General features: G+C 47.3%; 2 protein-coding genes across 2 annotated transcripts in view; both read right to left on the bottom strand.

Moving 5' to 3' along the window:
• The window catches only part of LOC122375827 (metabotropic glutamate receptor-like), a gene marked incomplete at both ends in the record, with an annotated part of 58,306 nt that extends 47,151 nt beyond the window's left edge, over window positions 1–11,155 (bottom strand). The window contains 2 exons of the mRNA XM_043355363.1: window positions 7,609–7,779; window positions 10,988–11,155. Of these exons, the coding sequence (XP_043211298.1) occupies window positions 7,609–7,779; window positions 10,988–11,155 (339 nt within the window). The remainder of the gene's footprint in view (window positions 1–7,608; window positions 7,780–10,987) is intronic.
• Window positions 11,156–16,616: 5,461 nt separating this feature from the next.
• Window positions 16,617–17,658, bottom strand: LOC122375828 (methyl farnesoate epoxidase-like). Its single transcript, XM_043355364.1, has one exon. It carries the CDS (start codon window positions 17,656–17,658, stop codon window positions 16,627–16,629), a length of 1,032 nt encoding a protein of 343 aa, XP_043211299.1. The 3' UTR covers window positions 16,617–16,626.
• Between the last annotated feature and the right edge of the window lie 837 nt (window positions 17,659–18,495).

Consider the following 18,495-nt stretch of genomic DNA (forward strand, 5'->3'; position numbering starts at 1 on the left):
GGGCGTCTTGCCCCAGGCTACCCTACCTATTACCTATCTCCCCTAAAAAAACAGCCGTTATCATTCAGCTCAAAGTCGACTTTGCCAAAGCCCCATTGATTCTCACTACCTATCGGAGCCAACAACTTCCGTGAAGCTATCAGGTCTCCTGCACCTGAGGGCACTCCCGATGCAAATATTGCCCCTGGCGCTGGCCGGCGGTCAATATTTGCCCCCGACATCACCGTCCCGACGACCGCCAGTCAATGGATGACGATCGGGCGCGATCCAGAGTGACGCCGCCTCGGCATCTGCCAGCGCCGGCGCCGGCTGGCGAGGGCAGTCGGCCAGGCGCCGCGCCTTCTGCTGGCACCCACACACCCACTCGACATCCGCGAGCCTTCCGGCTACTCATGGGCCCAGCGGGAGTTCCTGCCGCGCCACTGGAGCGCCAGGAATCGGTCCCACCTCCTACGCCGACGGGCCATAGGGACATTCGTCGGGTGGCGCTGAATGGAAGTGTAGAAGGAAATGGCGGCGCAGCCTTTCAGCCGCTGATGTGAACCGAATAGAGCTGCCAGGTGCTGACATAGCTTACATGACCAGCGAGCTGAGCTAGGCTGCGCGAAGTGCATGATGCATGTAGCGTGTCTGGAAATTGGTTACAAACTGTTCGCTGTTCGGTGTCCATATGCTCGTATATTTACTGTGCTCTCGTGAAGCCGGCTCGGTGGAACAAGGTACCATCTGGTACACCAGCGTGCCAGTTGATCGTGTTACGCACCACGTAGCCTGACCAGAGCCGCGCTAAGTGATTTCAGGTTACGTTCAGCGTGGCACTCTCCACGATTGGACCCAATATCGAGCAACTGGAGCCACGAGCCCCCAGCCAAGCGGTTATTACGGTTCTAAATGGGATAACAACGGAAGGCGACGCTTCCCGACAACTACTAGGTGAATATCGATTCTCAACGTGCGCTTTTTCTCTGGCTCACTTACAACCGTGAGAAGAGCATGGCTGGATAACCGTTGCCTGTCAAAATAATGCAAACATGGGTGACCAGCATTGTTCTCGAAGTGGTTGTGCTGAAAGCGACGACGACTGACAACGTGAAAATTAGGAGGAGCTGGCAAAGAAGAGTCCCCTTTATGTCCAAAACCTCTGCCCACAACCACCAAGACAAGTGTTCACGTCTCAAATCCGGCTCAAACTTTGACGGCAGCCCAAGCCGAAAGGAGAAGGGAAGCGGCTGACACATCCTTCGTATACCCCAGCCCAGCGCGGTCGATAAGCTACGAGCGGAGATGATGCCCGGTTTAATCAACTCGGACTCGTCGAATTCCGGGGGAATTCTAATAGCAAACACAACACACACCAAATCTCCTGTGGGCTTTCTGGAGAGGTACGTAAATTTAAGCACGGAAAGCAGGATAACATTTACACAAGGAACGAAAGAGCTAAGCAAATAACTAATTGATGATGCAATAGTAGAAAAGCGGAGCTCCTGCTCCTTTCATCGTCCTCTTTCTTATACATCTGTCAAAAATGATATTGGTGGGAGTGGTTAAAAATAACATAGCCAATATTAGACCAATAGCCCAAATAAAGCCGTACTCTCCCACGCAGAGTAATTAAAAACCTGATCGAGAATGCGTCGAAAGTTCTGATGCAATCTCAAATTGCTGCAATAAACAGGCTGCCTAAAAATAGTCACGTCACTCTAGATGGTTTCAAGAATTTAATAAAGAAGAGCCTCTAAAATATCGGGGATACTCTTCGCATCCCAATTAGGCATTGTGCGATGAATTAAAGCGCACTTTTTCTGTAGTCCATCGGTTAACAATTGTACTTACTTTACCTAGGCAGAGAATATGCTTATAACAACAGTTAGTGTGTCACACTTGCAACAGCCTAACTAAAGTCTGAACGTACAATGAGATTGAACAGAGATTACGTAAACATTTTCCCACCACCTCCGTAGGCCGCACGCCTTGTCAATACTGTCGGTCTATCACCACACCGCATTTGGACTTTACATAAGCTTCGCAGAACAATGATACAGACGGCGCGGCGTGGACACCCACGCACCATGGCCAGCCGATCCCGTCTCACGCACAGACTCAATTTAACGCGCTCACTTTATCTACACTTGTCTCGCTAAGAGAGATAAGTTCTCTCGGTTATGAGTTCTGGCAAACCTGGAGCGTATTTTGGGAACCATTTACCCCCACGCAGCTGAAACGTTCAACTTGAACGTAAAATTTGAACAGATCTTAGACCGGGTGAAGTTCAGAGGTGCACAAACCTTCCTACTTGCCTACAATGTAGGAGACAGGAAAGAGCCGAAGAGGGTAGCCGCGAGACAGATTTCAGTTTGTGTTTTCTGTACAAAAATGACTATAAAAACAGCTAACTGGTAGCAATTGGTCGGTACAATCAGTAAAAAAAAAAAAAATAATATATAAAAAATAAATAAGATAATAAAAAAAAAATAAGATAAAAAAAACAGTTCCTACAAATCTCCTCCATGAGACACCCACGAGACAGTTCCCATTGGATTAACATTGTGTCTCATGAGACACCGTGTAGGTAAAATGTAGGATGAAAAACTGCGAAAGTGGTGGGCATGTTTCGAAAAACGGCGCACAAATTCTTGGGGCGCCTATCAGTTAAAACAAAATCCTGTTCGAAAATGGGTTCTGGTAAAGTTTCGTCAGCTGGTTTCCATAGCAACCGCCATTCGTGGGACAAGCTGACGCCATTTGCTAGCGCGTTGCGTGGTAACCAGCTATCGGTGTTAGTTGAATTTGAAAGATAATTGTAACAGTGAACAGCTCGCTTCAGTTGCTGTACTGTGCTGTGGATGTGTGTCTTGTGCAGTGTAAGCAAAGTGTATAAGGACTTTCACATTATATTTTGTGATGGTGTGGTAATAGAAGGTTGTGAGCTCCAAGTGGAGTTAAGGAATTGCCAAAGAAATGAAAACTCTGCATGGGCCGGAAATCTGCAGCCTGCACTTCTATAAACTCTTCATAAGAGGTTCGTGGCAGGGGGCATTTTGGGGAGCGATTATGGAGGTGCTGGTAAGTAGGTAGGTACCAAACCTAATTGGCTTGATGAGAACTGAAACTGAAAGTCAAATGAATTGTGAAATTGCTTTACCTATCCTATCTGATCACTTTTACTTATTTTTTTAATTTTCCATTCATTTTGATTGATAAAGAACAACATTGAAAGATGCTAACATGCAGGTAACTACCTACCTAGCTCTAATGTAAATAGGTACCTAATAATTTCCTTCAAAAGAATATATGCTCTTCAATGTACTGGAGATTTAGTAATTGAAGGCATCTCACTTCATTTTGAATATTACCTAGGTATAACTTCCCTAAACTGCATGACAAATTTTCAATTTCCTTGTTGTAACACCAATACCACAAACATTCATCTGGGCACAAGGCTCACAACATCAAATTATTCATGTTTTATAGACAGGTACCTATACAGCAAAATTGCAACAGAGATATATGATTATTTTCAACATAGGCTTTGTGTTCAGTTGTGTTTATAATAATTTTGTGGGTGGAAAATGTGTCATGAATTGCTACAGGTCTGTGTAGAATTGTAATTAATATGATTATAGATAGAAAAAGGAATGGTCAGTTCAGTAGTCAACATGTTTACTCAATAACAAGATATGCTGGCATGGAGTTTGCTCATGAGTTTGCTCAAAAACCTTTCATTTAGTGTGGGAAGCATAGCAATTTGAAGCATATGCTTATAAAACTGATTTGTAATGGGGTTTGTGAAGTTCTCCATAAATTTCACACCTAGCAATGTACCTACCTAATGCATTGCATTACTTTAAAAAGAGGGAGACCATACAAGTTGTCAGGTAGGTAGGCTTTGACATTGATTTCAAGATTTCAAGGTGATCTGTGCTTTTTGCTTATAACTTGTTCTCATTCTCTGACTAAAGGAGTGGCAATACAATCTGACTTGTTCTATTTTCCTCTTGCCTTGCCATTTTTGACATAATCCTTGCCCAGGCTATATGTTGGTATGATGAAGGTCAATCAGATGACATATTTCAAATATTACAGTCATGATTTCAGTTGAATTTGCCTAACTTTATTTAAACAATATAAGATTACACATTGCATAGCTATAACAGCAATATTTGAGCCACCACTGGCATAGAAATTAATAGGTTGCAAAACATTACCCAGCAAGAAGAAATCAGTCATTGACAGTGGAGAAAACACATCTAGACTTGACAACAAATTACAATTGATTATTCTTCTACCATTCATGTTGGCATGAGTAATAATTCAAATGGATACTTAGTGCATTTTTCTAAAGATTTTAAGCACATAAGATCCATCCAAATTCCAAAGGCACAGACTCGGAACAAAGGCTGTGTTATAAACAAGGATATTGCACCTTTTTGGTATTTTAACATGTTGTTATATTCCGACATCCTAAGAAAAATAATATGGTAATCTGCCCTGCTTCATTTGATACGTATCGATGAGTAATTGGATGTTGCGGGAATGCAGTTAGTTTTCCGGCAGTTGTCTCCAGCAGCGACAAAATGGCCGCTTACTTTCTGTCAAACATTTGCTTTCATATGGCTAAGTACATTAATTTCACTTAGTCTAACTTTGTCTAGCAAATCTGCAGTTTTACTTCGGAAAAACCGGCAGCGTGTTTCACATTGGTGACCCCGCCAGGCGAGGCAGTTCCGTCGGCCGTCGATGTCCTTCGGTCATATAACCCCCAATAAAACTAGCGCGTCGAACGATCGGCAGCATGGATGGTCTCACACCATCCATGGCAGGGACCGACCTCACAGAGCCACGCAGAAAACAGAAATATCGGATTTATCTGCCTCTAAACTGTAATGTATGAATGCGTCGTGAAAATTTTACAAAAAAAAAAAAAATAGACCAGGATCTGTATTAGCGAAGAGATTAGCGATGCACGTGAAATGTGTATAGATTGCAGTATAGATGTAGTCAGCGATGGATTATAAAAGGATTTAAAGCCGCTTCTTAAAGCCTACAGTCAAAACGTTTTCTGAACGTTTGTGGTCCTCAATATGATAGGTATTCCATAGCAATTTAATGGGCTTCGTCCCATTAGCAAATATCAAAATCGTCCTCAAATAATGTTTTCTTACCTAAATGAAGTAATGTTGATCTAGGAAAAAAACTTGTTACACACTCCTTAAAGTTTCATATTCCTAAACAGAAACACTGATGTGCACCGTACACTCCAGCGTTACGTCACTTCACCTTCAGCCCGCCAAGTAGTAACTGCCCCACTAAACGGGAGAGGGACGCTATGGGACGGCAGATGGACGCCCGTCTGGTCCATGTGGAACTGAACCCTCATTGGATGAGAGGAATTAATTGAGCGTCCCGGTGGCTTTATGAGGGTAGTTCTTGACTTTCCAGTGTTTCCAGACACAGTCAACAACCAGACCGCCTCACTCTAGTCTATTTATACACCACCAGTATGCATTTCAGGTGGAGGTGTACCAAGTCCTGCCTCGCACTTTGCCCAAATCAACGCATACCGTATGTCTGTCGGCTTCTTAAAAAATGACGATATATCTGCGGATAGCTTCAGAAATAAAAACACTTCAGGAATAGCGTTTACGTCCTGTAAAACTGTAATGTAAATAACCAGCTTTACTTAAAAGTATAGATATGTTGGGATATACCTACCTAAGGATGATCGGTGAGACAAACCGGAGCCATCGGAGACCGTGTAGGAGACAGGCTGGGCTATTTGTGCACCTCTGGTGAAGTTTAAAAGGAACCATGGGATACCATTGTCATCCGGGACCGCATCCGCACAGCGGCAGCAGCGTTGATCACACGTCTGCTCTGTCGCCCGGAGGTTGATTTATACTGTCGCCTGCCGCTGAACTGAGGGGAATGGAGAGGCTCCAAGGAAATCGACCGCACCTTGCAACGCTCATCGCGGCCTAGCCATACTCAGCATTGCACTGAAAACAAATCGACACAGTGAGGGCATGTTCTGTACTGGTAACACATCAGTCATGTGTTAATCGCACCCAAAACACAATAAGACTGTGTATTTTCACGCTTGGCGGGACCTTCGACACGTTTGATAACACAGAAAACAGAATAATGACACACTTTTCTCGTGCCAAGCACGCTGGACGAATGTAATGCATCAGTGTACCGAAATCATGTGTTGTCGGATATGGTAGACGTGTTCCCTTACACAAATATACCGTGCCATCCACCAGTGAGCGACCTCTGAACCTTAACTTCAGATGGGGATAACAGAGGGCGTTTTTCGAGCACCGACTTTTATGCTGCGTTTTTGTAAAAATTTGCCAAAGTGTTTTGAGAAATATCAAAATGCACAATACAGCCGAGGGAGTCGATACATGATAAATTGTCTAAAGCAATATGCGCTGATTACATCAAGTGCAAGCTGAAGCATAGCTAATTAACGTCTGCTTGGAGGAAGAAACTCCTCGGTCTATATAGGATATATTTGAAAAATCGGTGGCCGAAAATTTATCCTGGCTGTCTGGACAACTGTATTGTGCAATAGTCCTCCAATTTGGGGCATCGTCACCTGGTGCTCTGATTGAGCCGTCCACGTGACGCGTTCACCCTTCGGCTCTGAAGTGGCCGACCGGGCGCAATTCCAGCTCATGTATGGATCATCGGCCTCGTATGGGTCGGCCGGCCGCGTGCTCAGCCCTGACCGCGCTCTGACCGTATGGGTCGGCCGGCCGGGTGCTCAGCCCTGACCGCACCCATGCGCCCGATACCACTCGGGGCCCGGCTTTGGCAACCAGCCTGTCCAGCCAAAGCCAAAGTCCCTTCAACTGCGCCCCGGCAACAAACTACATAATCACCACGTGTTTCCTTCTTTCACTTGCGATTTGTGTTAAATTTAGTAACACATTTACCTTGCATTCTGCAAATGTATTCACACAAGCCTTATGTGTTGGAGACACAATGATATTGTGTTTTAGGACACAACACGACTGGGTTAACACATTTGTAAATTGACACGTCTGCGACGGGTCAAAAAATGCATGATGCAGGGTACACAAGAAAACCTAGTTAACACGCTCTGCCTGTGCGTTTTTAGTCGTTTTTTGTGTCATTTTGTTTTCAGTGTGTCTGTTAACTTGGGCTGCCCATTATCTGCGACGATAAAGACAGCTGATAATGGTCCAGTGTACTTGTAGAATGGTTGTACTAGGAAGGAAAACTATCAGCAGAAGTAGACATTCATAGTTGACCGGCAGAACGACAGCCTTATGTAACTGGTGTGCTCAATGTCTGGTTGGATCAATGATCTTTACCACGTATAACACAATTCAGCTCTATCACAAATTACATATGCATGGGTGAGTGAATTGCATTCTGTGAACAATGCAGCATGGAACGAACAACTGAATTTCGGAAAAGTTTTAAATCTCTTTTCACAACGCTACCACAAATGAGAAGTTACGTGCAGCCAAAGCACTCGACAACGGCCTTCGTCAACAACATAAGGAATGAATCACACGTTCACACAGTATCAACACCATGCCTACTGAACGCAGCTTTCCTTTCAGCTTGCCTCACCTTGAGGCCGTAGTTGGATTCCTCGTAGATGATCGAGACGTACGTCCAGTTGAGTCGCTTCACGATCTCCATCATCGCCCGCACCTGGTACTCGTCAGAGGGAATCGTCCGAGAGAAGTACTCGAACCGCTGCTTGCTGCTCAGCTCCGGCGAGGTGGAAAAGAATGAGACCTGCCAGCGACAGCAGAGGACGTCAAGTGAGTAACGGAGACACACGAGAGAGGTTGGTGAAGTTCAGACGCGTAAACTAAACGTTTGACATATTTAGGTGCTCTGTGGTCTCATTAACCCGGCAGTTGCTGGGGTATTTCGCCACCCACCGTTTGCTGGGGGGGGGGGGCGTTAAACGCCCCCAGCCGATAACTCGAGAACCAATAGGCGCAGCGAAACGCACGAGGCGGCAAACGAAAGAACGCGACGAGACGCTTGAGATGAGTACTTTAAAGTTGAATTTTGAGGTCACAGGTCGGGTCAAGGTCAGGTCAAACACCTGAAATCGGGCTTTCAGTAGCATGGACTTCAGGACTTCGCAATGGGCGCCTCTCGTCAGAAACTCTGTCAAAACGGTGCACAATCCATCATATAAGGCCTGCAAGAGTGTCAGTTTCATGTAGGGGTCAGTCAAGCATAGGTCAGGGTCAAGGTCAGGTCAACCGGGTAGGCACATATCCCCGAAAATCAAAACTGTTATTCGCAGCCTATGACACATGTTTTATGGGTAATTTGGGCAGTAGAACACGATGGTGACATTCATTTTATCATATGTGTACGTGTTTGGCTCAAAAAGTTCAATTTAAGAAATTCATGTATCACGGTCGTGAAGTAGTCACGAGAAATTGTGAAGATTCAGTTCAAGATTTTGGAAAATGCGGAACGATAATCAATAATCGAAGATAGCCATTTGATTGTTCATGGTATTGGCATTCTAATGGCGTTTACGGCGTGTCTATATGTCTATTTTGTGATTTTATATGGTTTTTTGAACATATGCCGTTTTTGGTCGAAAACTCAGAAATCATGACGTCACTAAAACCTCGATATCTCAAAAATTTTCCGACCGATTTTTTTGAAACTTTGTCACAATAAACTTCAATCAATTCTCTACAGGTACCCAAAATTTGGCGCGCCGCAGCCATTTTTATGCTATGGCCCGGCGAAAAAAGTGGGGGCGTTTAACGCCCCCCTCCAGCAACTCGCGGGTTAATATGAAGTTTGACACCAGGTTGGTCGCAAATACACCGAAGAATATCATCGTTTAAATGCCAAGCCTGCCGGGGTAGCTTCCACAAACACGTAGCAAATGCATGGTGCCATGAGGCTTTTCTTTTAATTCGCATATGTTTTATGAAAACTTATGTATATTCATATAAGAAAAATATGTGTTTTCTATAGCCAACCTCAGTGACGAATCATTGATAGGAGTTACGTGGTATTTACAGGACTAAAATACTATATGAGAAGAGCAGCTGAAAATAGACGCTGGCCCTGACCAAAGTGCCAGCCAGCTGGAGCACTCCCTTCTAATAGCGACCTACCCTGGGGCTGTAATTGCCTTATATCTCCGGGTATGCAGATTAAAGTCAAGCTGTACAGACGGCCGTATAAATTCGCAACAACTAGCATGGCTGAGCTAGCTCCTGGAACGCCGCATCGGAAAGTTGGCTGTCAGCGAACGGCGGCACTCCAACTTGGCGGGCAACTTTTACAATCTATACCGCTCCCAGCTGCACTTGATACACACTGCAGTGTGCCGCGGACTGCCGCCGTCCGGTTCCATTTTGGCGTCCGACCTGGCTCGTAGCTTCTCATGAAGAAAAGCCCATGTAAGCTGGCAGCACGCCGCGCCGGATTCGCCTCAGACGGTATGCGACGGTGGCTGCGGTTTACGGCGAAACCAACTCAAACGGTTTAACTTTCAGAAAGCTTTCAAGTAAAGCTGCTCTGGGGATAATGTCACGGTGAGAAATCCAGCTTTGGGATTGGCGAGGTGAGGGAGCGAGATAGGAACTGAATCACTGAATGTATGCTAAGGTCATGAGTCATGACCCGTGAGGAGTGCTGCCACAAATGCTTCATTTGACACCTGCGTTGGGTAAAAGCCAAGCCTCCTGTCCAAATATCTCAAATGATAATGTATGTAGTCCGGCAGAAATTACCTTTTTGATAAATTTTTACATTTTTTTCAATAGTTTGAAAACGTGATTTATTTTACAACGTGCCAAGAAAAAATATTGAAGATAATGAGTTTTCCATTCATTTAAATTACTTTCAATCTCTCCAATATCCATTTATTTCAGGTAGACCTCACAACAGTCGGGCACGATGATTAAACCCCTTCCCGTAGAGCCGTTTTCAACTTTGAAAATAAAACATGCATATTTCCGCGATCGCTTTATAAAACTACATAGTTCACATTCAAAGGCTGGCAAGCATTACTTATCACAAACCAGAAATAGCAGCCATGCCAACCACAGCAGGGGTTGTTGAACCCTTTCAACCTCTCCCTCTACAGAGGACAGATCGCTTTTACCTTGATGATAAACGTTAGTACATTCGTATAATAAAATACATCTTCTTTGAAAAGGCAGTTGAACATTCTTTTGATCGTTCAAAGCCATAAGAGTTGCCTTGAACTCAAAGAAACATATTAAGCAAAAGCTGTGAAGCCATGAAAGCATATAAAGCCTCGAGCGAGCACCCGTGAAAGTATTCAGTTCCTTCCTTGCCGCACGTAAATTACCCTGAGTGACCATAGCCCTTTCATGGAACCCGTTTCTAATCGGACCCATGCATGGGTCCGATTAAAAGGCGGGCACTGGGTCGCAACGACCGAGGCTGTGCGACCGGTGTACATTACATACCTCACCTGGTATGGCGAGAATGAAATGGGCAGCGGTCGCAGACAGGCCTAGACAGATTGACGATGTTTGATAATCCACTTTAGCTCGCGTGATGCGTATATTGTAGTATGCATCCACCTGATACCTGGGCTCCGAATGACCCTGACCCGGAATACTAACGTCTCGGTCCGTATTTAGCATGGTGCCAACCCTTGCAATCTGTTTTAATTATTACGCCACCTGCACCGAGACCAATATCCACTTCACTCCCCCTGTCTCTTCTCTCTCCCTCTCCCTCTCTCTCTCTCTCTCTTTCTTTCTCTCTCTTTCTCTCTCTCTCTCTCTCTCCCTCCCTCTCTCTCTCTTTCTCACTCTCTCCCTATCCCTCTTTCCTTATCTCTCCCTTTCTCTTTATCACCATCTTCCCTTTCCCATTTTTCTTATCTCTCTTCACTCCCCCCTAATTCTCTCCCTCTCCTTCATTCACCCTCTCTCCCACCTCTCCCCACCCTACCTACCCCCACGTCTCCGTGACCCACCTGCGGTATTTTGAAGAGGCGCAGCAGGTTGGCCACCTGGATGGAGGTGACGCTGGACGCGGCGCCGACCACTCCGGAGATCACCTGGTTCACCTGGTTGCGCACCTGAGGACTCGTACCGTCCGGACACTGGTACTCGCCGTCGTCGATGTTGCTGATGGAGCCTGTCAAAAAAGGGAGAAGTAGTTAGTAGGTGTCTAGGTGAGTATCTCACTGAAAGCAACCACAGAGGATTATTCGAGTTGGTAATGGTTCTGGAGAAATGTCGCCGACTATCCAAGAGGGAATCGAATGGGTTTGTTACGAAATAAAGTAACACCGATAAGGAACTTGCCATCGCTTTTCCTTTTCTATCGTCTAAAGGGAGGGTAACTTTTGGGGTAAACGACTTAAAGCTTTCACATTGCTGCGTGAATATAGGGTAAATTGTATTGAGTCAATAGGAAACAGAACATTACAGCTATTCAATATAAATTATCTATAAATTAAAAAATCGATCTCATAGAAACACAGTGGTGCCAATGTCGGTATATGGTACCAATAGCCGTTTTCACTATGGGCTATCCGGCGAATGCACCTGATTTGACCAAATCTGCACCTAATTTCTTTTACAGCAAATGTATTCTTTTTATGAATTCATTTCAGTGTTTTAATCGATGACACTCTCTGATAATATGACAAAGCAGGCATATAAGCAATTAGTGCAACCCTAGCAGATAGCTGCTAAGAGACACACTGAACCTGATTTGACCAAATCTGCACCTGATCTGTACCAGATGTGCACCAAATGTGTACCAGGTGGCCGTCGTGAAAACGGCTAATATCAACATAGTGGCAGCCATGGATGAGAAAATATCATCTGGTTCTGGACAACGATTTATTTTACTAATGAACACTTGTCCAATTCCTATCCCCATGACCATACCAATTTGGTAAGGCGCCCGTGTCATTCACATGGTCAATCACACAAAACGCGTGACCAGCCTTGCATCAATTAAACATGCTGAGAACTGACCGCGGTGACCTTCTGGACGAAAAGTAAAAATGGACCAGTCATATTGCTCAGGGAAACTAGCATGCATTGATCGAAATGGAGGCAGATGTTATGACAATCAGACTCGTACACAAATACATTCTCAAAGGACATGAAGTTTTCCACTACCTGAAACTTCATTCGCAGTTATGGTAAACAGCGATACATCGCAACGACAAAACGCCATCACATACCAAACAAACCGCATCGATCTTTTATAGCTCTCGCCATTTCTTTGCCTCTAAACTTCCGACGAAGACAAACAGGCCTGCTTTCTCCGAAGAACAGACAGCAAAGGTGTTAGCTTTTGGTGGCGACGGTGGAAAGTTTGTCGGCAGTGGTGCCTCTGCCAACACGGGCCTGACATCAACACAGAGGGTAAGCACCGTTACAACAGAGCACCAGAGTTTATAGCTATTGTGCATATATGCAGGGTAATGTATACAGATACAAATGCCCATACATCGTACCTGTACAGTGCACACTATACAAAGACTCGATACTCGGGACTTGTTGACATGGTTTCGCCATTAGCAGCACATCCCCTCATCGTATGAGCAGATCAGCGTTCCAGATAAAACACGCCTCATTTGCCGCGGATAATTTCCTATCCGACATCCGACATCCGATGACGGGTGATACATTACAATTCATTCGACCGTGATATTGTGTCCGCTCTGATTATTTTCTGTAGGTATTATTTTCTCATAGCCGTGTATACGTCACAGACACATCGCATACAAACAGAAAATAGGTATACATAATAAAATGGTGAAACTAAAAAAGATACGTGAAAAAGACAAATGAGATATTCACAACAACAAATACACTTGAAATGATATTTGGCTAGAATTTCAACACCAAAACGACAAAAGACATGCAGCAAGACTACAATGAGATGTGAAAAATACAGTTGAGCTCCGATATGAGCCTCTATGACATGAAAATTCTAATCACTTCATTATACTATGAAAATGTACTTATTTGCTCCCTTTTGTGTACTCCATTTCACCATTAATTTTCTTACAAACTTTGCCCTATGTGATATCTTGTAACACTCCACAACCATGCATTCCCGCGCTCCTTCAACACTTGGTAAATACGGTGGGCACCAAAACCCCATTCACTGTTGCAGGAGTAGCACCGCTACCGTCTTGTTCAGCGACCCGACCTACATCACCGAGTCAGTCCCAGGAGAGTGAGCCATCACCGTCCCTCGAGAGGCGGCGCGGCGCCTCACGCCCGCAGCACTACCTGCGACCGGGCCGGGCGGCGCGCGAGATCCTCTCCGGCGCGGGCCCACCAGATTGCTGTCTCGGACCTATCGATCCGCGGCATCCTCCGCGCCCGAGGAGGCGGGGGAGGGGCGCCGCGCCGCCACCGGCCGCGGCCACCACCGCCGGATAATGGTTACCATGGTTTCCGCAGGTGAGCCGCAGAGCCGGTCGCCGGTGTCGCCGCCCGGGGTAAGGCCCGCCGTCGTCGGCAGAATCAGACCGGATGGCGTCGTCGCCGCCAGGGGATACGAGCTCGCAGCAGGCCTGAAGTTTAACGCCCCAGGCTGTGACGCCTCCGAACTTTGCACTAGAGGCCGGAGGTCGACTTTAAAGCTCTTTAGTTGCGGCGGAGGGGCGTATTTAAGTCTGGGTTCTACACAGCCTTTGGGTGGTTCCGGGGCGCCAGACAGAGGCGGATCTATTGACAATGGTGAATAAGTTGCGTGTGTAACTTTTCTAGTCTAGATGAATTATTAAGTGGCAGGCTAATGAATACCTTGGAAAACTAAGAATGTTTCCTAAAAACTGCACCTCTTGTTTGTTTGTCAAGAATAGAAGTGGCCTGTAAAAGAATCGCATTTACGACAAAAAGCGTTATACTTTCAGTGTGCGCTAATTCAAGAACAAAAAGCATAGAAACAGTGCAGGGCGGCAACGTTTCCATGTCCATGCTGTCACCTTTCCGAGATCCACAGAACATCAAAACACCAACCCTCCTGCCTGCGTGCTGATAGCTCACCGATGCGACGGTTGTCTTCGGTAAGTGATCATGAATATCTCATAACTACGAGGACCGCACGCACCCCGACACACCCACACACAGCACGCACGCAATCACAGCATACGGACACGACAGTGGCCCAATGGGGCCGTGCATTCTCCATGGAAAGCTATAACGGTAAGCCATATGGCCAGAGCTGCGGGCGAGCTGCGGGCGAGCGGCGGGCCAGCGCACATGTTGGCTCAGAGAGGGCTGCGGTGCGGCGAGGCTTGCGTCTGACAGCAGCAGCTCAGGGCTGTGACAGCCCGATTCAGTCGAGCTGCGGCCGTCTGTCTGTCGCACCCACTCCCGCTGGGGTGCTCGGACGTCTGAGATGGGTCGAAAACGGAAACCCGAGCGACGACGTCAACAGGAGGAGACGGCTGTACAGGACAGCAGCATGCACGTGTTTGCTCTGATACAGCCTTGAGCCTGGGTGTTGTTGGTAGGGTGAATACGGGGAAGCGATGCGTGGGTGAAAGCTGGTTATGAATAAGAAATGGCGGTTTATATCGTCGTTCTAGCATACACATATTGAGCAAAGAAAACATTTTTTTTCACGCCAAAGGCTGCTTTAAAAAACATATGCACGAAAATAAGCGCACACATTCGCCGATAACATCCAACCGATAAATAACCGATAACCGATAACCGATAAAGTCCAAACGCGCCTTCGAATACACTGAAAACAATTTTACCCGAAGCTGGCGAATTAAGCGTTGCTCTGCGGGTGGTATATGTGTATTAACTCGCCATGTCCAGATTCTAGCTAGAGGGTAAGCAGACTTGCCTGCCTTATTACTCGTAAACATGCACCGTACCCACAGTCTGCAGTAAGGTAGCTACTCAGCACCGGATATTGTCCCCGCGGGTGTCGAGTCATCGGCATTGCCCTCACTAAAAGAGTTGGAACTACTCGAGATATCGTAAACGCGTATCCGTGGATGGCGAACCTTTACATAACCTGCCCTGAAGGAGTTGGATCTACTGGCACAACTAGATGGCGTTGTCTCATACAGTTTTGAATTACAGCAATTTTTTAACTTTTTTTTGCACCAATGATATATTGGCACATTGTTTGGCGGTTTCAAGTGGGGGCGAAAGCACAATTGTTAGGATGCATCTTTAAAACCTCTGCAATATTCATCATGGGACGATTGGCAACGCCTTTTCTTCCGAAACTACCAAGTGAGACCATTTTGATTCTTATAAAGGTCACGAAAGCAGTCGCGAGACGTCTTCTTGATCTCGGGCGGTCTGTACGACTTCCGGTGACGGGGTAATGTCGAATTTTCTATGGGAATTCGATTTGACCGTTCCCACCGACGTGAAACTTTCTCACCGATGTTTTCTAGGTGCGAGATTGTCATGATATAGATAATATCCCTCAAATATGGTCAAGCGTGAGAGTTTTTATGGCCCTCGTGACTTGGTCGGCGAAGGGTAGGCGTGGAGGGTAACCCCTTTTATAGTCATACCTGCTCTGAGCGGATATAACCGCTGAGGCAGATACGGCTACACTGCAATGGGACCTTACTGTACTCCTGGGAGGGTGGTTAAAAATGGTTGCGGATAGGGGTACCCGCGAAACACCGGTTTACTCGCCGGCCCTGGGTTAAACTGTTTTCAGTGTACAAAACCCCCTCTCTCACAAGAACTGGATCACGATACCATTCGCATAGTTAAAACAACTTCAAATGTCACCCTTTTCATATTGACATGAAGTTCCGTGTGGGCCATTTGCGGCAAGCCAGCTCGCGGTTATGACATCTGACATATCCTAGTCGGGTCAAGAGAGTCCCACACTTCCCTGGGGGAAGCCAGGCCACTGCATGATTTAAAGATGAAAGCACCACACCTCCACGCTGACCTTTCTACAAGTCCTCTGCAAGCTCGGCGCGTCTCCTTGGGCTGTCGCCACAAGCGTCATTTCGTTTGACGTTGGCGGTGGGGTCAGATTCGGCGAAGTCGCGGTCCCGGTATTATCAGCACCGCTGTCGCATATCACCAGCGTGTCCCCGACAGGATGCTGGAGCGGAAGCCCCCGTAAGCCGATCGCGGAGATAAGGCATATTGGGCACCGTTTTCGTGAATAGTACCTATCTTTAGAAGTCTGATCAGCCAGCGGCAGCGCGGCTAGACTGCCTCTCTGGATTGACGAGGAGTTAACACGTCAGCCAAATGGTAGAAAGCATCGCATCGCTCTACGCATTTTCGTCTGGTGTTGAGAAGTTTATAAACATGAGAACAATGTAACGCTTGCTCAGGTAAGAAAACGGGAGCGTGTATTGTAAGCAGTAAAAGCATCGGGGAAAATAGACCGATAAGTGTATGCGTCACACCGTTGCGAGTGCAGAGCCGGTAGAAGGCAATTTGCCGAGCTAGAGGGTGTTCAGTCAGGGCGGGTTTGTAAACAGACCCCCCCCCACACACACTGCAGCAGGGCGCGGGTTAACGCATAAATTATTTGACACCATCGTCGCGTCGTGACCTTGCAACCTGATCTAGGCACGACAGAGACCACACTATAACATGTCATAACATCTTTATTTCCCACACTTTGCCTTCATCAGCGAGTTTCATAGATCACACTGAAATCCATCGGGCGGCGGAGCTCGAAGAAACTGCTCTCCAAAGTCAGCACCTGACCTGGAGCTGCGGCGAACCGAAATTTCTGCAGCAAAGACACACAGAGGACAAACAGCTCTGTCCTGGCTACGGTCTCGCCCAGACAGATTCTCCTCCCGCTACCGAACGGCATCAGGTGATCGTCCTGTCGCACCTCTCCCTCGGCCGTGAGGAACCTCTCCGGCCTGAACCGGTGCGGGTCGCCCCAGTGCGCGGCGTCCGCGTGCACCGCCCAGAGGTGCAGCAGTATCATCGTGCCGCGCGGGATGCGGTGGCCACGCAGAGAGACATCAGCCACGGCCCGATGAGGCACTGCCTGCGGAATCACGGACGCCACCCGACTCGCCTCCATCAGCACCGCCTGGACGTACGGGAGGCGAGCGCGGTCTGAGAAGCACGGGCGTTGACCGTTCAGCACGCGGTCGATCTCCTGCTGGGCGCGACTCTGGATGTCAGGATGCAGCACGAGCAGCAGCAGCGTCCAGAGAAGGGTTACAGATGTGGTGGTCAGGCCGGCCTCGAAGAAGTCCATTCCCATGGCGATCAGGTGGCTCTCGCTGTCGCTACACCCCGCAGAGTCGGTGGACTCCCTCTCGGCGAGAAAGAGATCGATGAAGTCCGGCGGACTGGTGTGGTCTTTTCTCTGGCGATGCTTCAAGATCAGGTCCCGCAGGAGCGGTTCAAACGAGTCCCGGTAGCGGAGGAGGGCTGCGTGGCTGCTCCACCGCGGCATCACGTGGCGCAGCCAGGGTAGCACGGTCACGGGGTTCTGTGGGCCCAGCGCCTGGAACGCCTCCGCCGCCAGGGTCATCATCTCGTGGGTTTGAGGAGAGGCTCCATCCAGTCGACTGCCGGTGAACATGCGCCAGATGACGTTGATCGCAGCAAGATCAAGGTAGAAACGCATGGTGACCGGCTTTCCGCAGTTGGGCAACATGTGCTTGACCATGTTGTCAAACTCATCAGCTATCATTTCCTCCAGAGCATTTCCGTAGAAGCCGAGTTTACGAAACAGAAGCAGAACTAGGCGGCGATTTTGCCAGTGGTCGGGCCCTTCGTTGTACGAGACGCCGAGTCTCCGTCCTAGGGTACGAACCAGGAAGGAGAACAGGTCGGGACGACCTGCCAGCTCGGGCAGCGCAGCCGCCTCTCTGATAGCGTCCACGCTAAAGATGTGAACTATTTTGAGTCCCGATGGAAGTACGAATCCAAAAATATCTCCGTAAGTTTGACGTAAGGATTGAATGACGTTTGCAATTCCACCTTTCCATGCTTCTGCCGCAGCCCAGATAATTTCGCTCATGTTCCAGATGGTTGGGCCTGAAACAGATTTCAGAAATTCCTATAGTTAACAAGAACCAGTTTTCAATTTAAGACCTATACTGTACGATTTTTAGGGTTGTTGGCAAATATTGAAAAACTTGAAAGAAGGTAATCGTCGCCCTGGCGATCTGACCTTTTTAATATGTATCTGTGCAAAAGAGTTTCCTTACTTTCCCACTCCGTCAGTGCCGATCCGACGTTATTTGAACCATGTGAACAGATGTGCCATGCTACAGAAAGCAGGAGGGTTACATGTTTATTGGTTACCTGAGTTAGCACCACTGTATTATACGAGTCGGTCCGTACCTGGTGGGAAGCCCCGAGGACGCTTTGGCCAGACGTACAGCAAAAGGGTGAGCAGCAGGCCCGCAAGAAGAAGAACAATGCCGGCCATCGCGGCAGCTGTCCCTTACAGGGCCTACACGGGGTCGGGTGGTCGGGCTCCCAGTCTCTGCTCCACCACGGCTCTCTAGTCCTACTGAGCCAG

This window comes from Amphibalanus amphitrite, unplaced genomic scaffold (assembly GCF_019059575.1).
Source record: "Amphibalanus amphitrite isolate SeventyFive unplaced genomic scaffold, NRLGWU_Aamphi_draft 001932F_arrow, whole genome shotgun sequence".
In the NCBI taxonomy this organism is placed as follows: domain Eukaryota; kingdom Metazoa; phylum Arthropoda; class Thecostraca; order Balanomorpha; family Balanidae; genus Amphibalanus; species Amphibalanus amphitrite.